Source organism: Myotis davidii, unplaced genomic scaffold (assembly GCF_000327345.1).
Source record: "Myotis davidii unplaced genomic scaffold, ASM32734v1 scaffold6, whole genome shotgun sequence".
In the NCBI taxonomy this organism is placed as follows: Eukaryota; Metazoa; Chordata; class Mammalia; order Chiroptera; family Vespertilionidae; genus Myotis; species Myotis davidii.
Genome location: NW_006383011.1, coordinates 15,314,467 through 15,318,287, shown reverse-complemented (window position 1 = coordinate 15,318,287; position 3,821 = coordinate 15,314,467). Strand labels below are relative to the sequence as shown.

Here is a 3,821-nt window from a genome sequence, read left to right as displayed (position 1 = left end):
GCTACATCAGATTCTGTACCTTAAGGAGGCCATGAAGTCAGCCTGCTGAGGGAGGAGGCCTCAGAAAAAGGAAGAGGGGAGACAGAGGGAGAGAGAAGTGGTTCCTGCCAGCCCCTGGCCCACAGTCTTGTCAGGAGGTACCCCTACATACTGACAACACCATCGCCCTCCTCCCCTGTTGTTGTGAGGGGTTCCTCGAACTTCCATCCACAGCCTCTCAGACGGACACAATCGCCTCTCTCTCGAACCACTTCCCCGAGCACCAGGTGCAACTGGAGAAAACACCTCTGTCAGCACCAGCTGGTCCAGCGGAGATTCTGACCCACTTGGAGAATAAAAGGCGGAAGTACCTGCCCTGGGCCACCCTCTGATCTGAGTGGGACAGGAGCCAGCGCCTGGATACCCCTCTGATCTCCCAGCGGCTCTTAGGCCCTGAAGGAATGCAATGCCGGGTGTTTCTCCCACAAATGGGAAATTTAAATGAATTCAGTGAGATGGGGCCTGTCCTTCCTTACCCCCAATACCCTTTGATAAGCATTTACAAGACTAGAGAAATACCGTATTTGCCGGCGTATAAGACGACTGGGCGTATAAGACGACCCCCTAACATTTCCACTCAAAATACAGAGTTTGTTATATACTCGCCATATAAGACTACCCCCTCTTCCGCACACCTTCCACACACCAAATACCTCTGATCTGAGTGGGACAGGAGCCAGCGCCTGGATACCCCTCTGATCTCCCAGCGGCTCTTAGGCCCTGAAGGAATGCAATGCCGGGTGTTTCTCCCACAAATGGGAAATTTAAATGAATTCAGTGAGATGGGGCCTGTCCTTCCTTACCCCCAATACCCTTTGATAAGCATTTACAAGACTAGAGAAATATAACAAACTCCTTTTAAAATATAACAAACTATTGTATAAGCATTTTTTCAAGTTCCTTCCAATTATTGATCAGCGACTGGAATCTCCTCACCCTTTGTGAGACCCCAGCTCTCATGTGTGCCATCTCTCCAGCGCAGCTCCCTGAGCAGGCCTCCTTGGCATGCGCGGCTGCCTGTGGTCCCGGCCTTCTGACGGAACCTCACCCAAACTCTCCCATCCTCCATGCCAGTCCGGCCAGGCTAGGCTCCCTCTGTTCCCCTCCAGCAAATGTTTATTCCTTTTGTGCTGTCCCCCACTACCACAAATTATGCAGCTGAGTGTCCCACATTTGGGTAAACGGCAATGGTCAGCACATGCGGAGTGTGATAGGCCTCGCCCTGGGAAAACCACCTTCGTGATCATGGTGTCTCCCCTGCCAGGTAAGTATGCAAATGTGTATCCTTGCCTTTTGTCCAAACCAGGTTCCTTGCCTACCACCTTCTTCCCTCTCCTCCCTGCCTCTCAGCCTCTTGGTCCCTTGGCTGTCCTCCCGCATGCTGCCTTGTCTCTGCTTCTGACCGCCGGGGCCTTCATTGGAGAAATTGTTCCTCTGGGCACCAGCTTCCTGAGACGAGGGCCTGTCCTCGCGGTGAAACTGCCCCTGAGCTCCCAGCACCAGAAGGAGCTGCTTGGCCCAGCGTTCAAAGCCTCCCTCCAGCCGAGGACCACCCCAAACTACCCTCCTGGCCTCATCTCCCCTACAGCCCTCCCCAAACTCAGTCACATGCCTCCTTCATCTTTTTTTTAAGCCCCACTCCCCAGTCCCTACACAGCACCTGGCACAGAGCAGATACTCAAAATATTTGTGTTGACTTGAAACCACAATTACTCGTGGAGTTGAATAAATATTGTTCTTTTCAAGGAGTTGAGAGAGAGAAAGAACCACCTGTTGGGATCCCATCAAGCTCAGCTTGGCCTTGGTTGAATGCGCACCCCCCCCCCCCCCCCCCCCAACCCCCCCCCTCATGCACGCCGAGAGGTATCGCAACCCTCGTGCAGTCCAGGCCCAGCCAGAGGGTCGAGGCCCACAGAGCACGGCCTGGACACATCGGGCCTGTCTAAGCTGCTGCAAGGGCAGCCGGGAAACTCCAGGAAGACGACCTCTGACAATAAACAGATTGAGCACAAAACTTATTGTTCCAATCAGGACACGTTTGGGAGTGAGCTGGAAGTTGTGCTGGGACTAGTCCAGGTAAGCAGGCCGGGTGGTCACTAGGGCAATCTGTTCGGTTCTATGTTCAAACCCTCCAAAGAGTAAACATAATAGAGTTTTCCAAACGTAATAACTTGCTAAAACAAAGCAGCTTCGCACAAAGATGGCTTTATTTTAAAAGCCGATTGTGTTGTTGAAGAAAAGACTGTGTTCTCGCCCCATTCTGGCTATGCTCCGGGGCTGCTTGGGGTATTGTGCCGAAGACGTGTATGTTCCTGGGCCCGGGGTTCTCTGAAAACAGAACAGGAAAGGACACTGATGAGAACATGACACCAAAACCCTGGAGCCTGCTGAGCCTGGCCGCTGGCTCAGGTGTGGCCGGCAAACCCCACAGAGGGAGACAAGGCCCGGGGCACCCTTGCACTGGCGCATGTCCTCAGCGCTCAGACCTGCACCTGTCGCCCCCTCTCCCATTGGCTGCCCAGGTGCTGAGAGATAAGCAAGCCTAGACCTGCGGGGGTGGCAGCTCACATGCCACCTCTGCCTCAAGGCACACTCGCTCCCACAGGGCAATCTGTCCCTGGGCATGCCTCCGCGTCCCCTCTGGTGAACCTCCCCTAGTAGTAAGGGGTTGGAGAGAATGCACTCTGCACCTGAGTGGTTGACCTCAGAAGCCCCAACTCGTGAGTTTCTCTCGCTGACCCAGCACGAGTAGTAAGGCATTTCTCTGCCATGGTCTGTGGGCCCAGGGTCAGCGTATTCTAAGGGGTCTATGAGTTCTACTTTTTTAAAAGTCATGTTTTCATTTTGATGAAATTCTTTAAGAAGTTACTGTGCCAATTGTTTAAACAAAGCTTCCTTTGTGTGGTGATAAATGCAAATGACTGTCATTTCCATAAACTACGACTTGGATTTCTTTTTTTTTTTTTGTGAGTTTCACTTGTTTTTGTTCTTGTGAGTTTCTTTTTTTTTGTATCTAATCTCTTACCCCCCTACCTCCCGCCCCCGAACCCTCCCCGGCCTTCCCGATGCAGTTTGACACTCTGTTTGAGGCAGCTCTGCCTCTGTATCTATTATTGTTCAAAAGTTTATAATGGTCTCAATTATCCATGAATAAGTGAGATCATGTTACGACTTGGATTTCTTAGGCCAGTGTTTTCCATGCTGGGGTGCCCACATATTCTCGAAACCCAAGGGAATTTTATCTTGGGTTGCTGGAGGGACACCAGGTTCTGTGTGTGTGGTTAAGGGAAGAATTTTATTGTCAGATAGGCCTGGGTTCAGGTCCTAGCCCCACCCCTAATGGCTCGGTGTGGCCTTGGGCCATGGGCTTCCCAGGCCTCCCCATCAAATGAGGTTCTGAGGCTCACGGGAGGCCCTCCAGGACAGGCGCTCCACACGTCAGCTAGCCCTGTTATCACCTTCTTGTCATTTCCTTCCTTCCTTGCAGCTTCTTATCTCTTCGGGAGACAGTGAGAGTGGAAATTGGATTACTCTGAGAGTGGGACAGAGTCAGCCCGGCCTGGATGAGGTCAGCTGCCTGCAGAAGCCGCTTTAAATGACAGGATGTTTCCTTTGCCAAAAGCAGAGGAGCAGCCTGGAAATCTCATCAAGTCCTGGCCGGATGTCAAAAAAGCTGAAGCCTTTATTAGTGCTGTTAATGAGGAAGCAGCCTGTGGGAGAAGTCCTGGAAAACGGGCCCATGGGATAGGTTTGTGGGTCTGCATGCCCCCTCCTCCTGCCCC

The 3,821-nt window shown here is 52.3% G+C and overlaps 1 protein-coding gene across 1 annotated transcript in view; it reads right to left on the bottom strand.

The window, feature by feature from the left end:
* Positions 1-698: 698 nt before the first annotated feature.
* LOC102756559 (chromosome unknown open reading frame, human C2orf61) overlaps positions 699-3,821 on the bottom strand; it is a 36,175-nt gene continuing 33,052 nt past the window's right edge. The window contains exon 7 of the mRNA XM_006778624.2: positions 699-2,367. Coding sequence (XP_006778687.1) covers positions 2,251-2,367 — 117 coding nt within the window. The 3' untranslated portion in view covers positions 699-2,250. The remainder of the gene's footprint in view (positions 2,368-3,821) is intronic.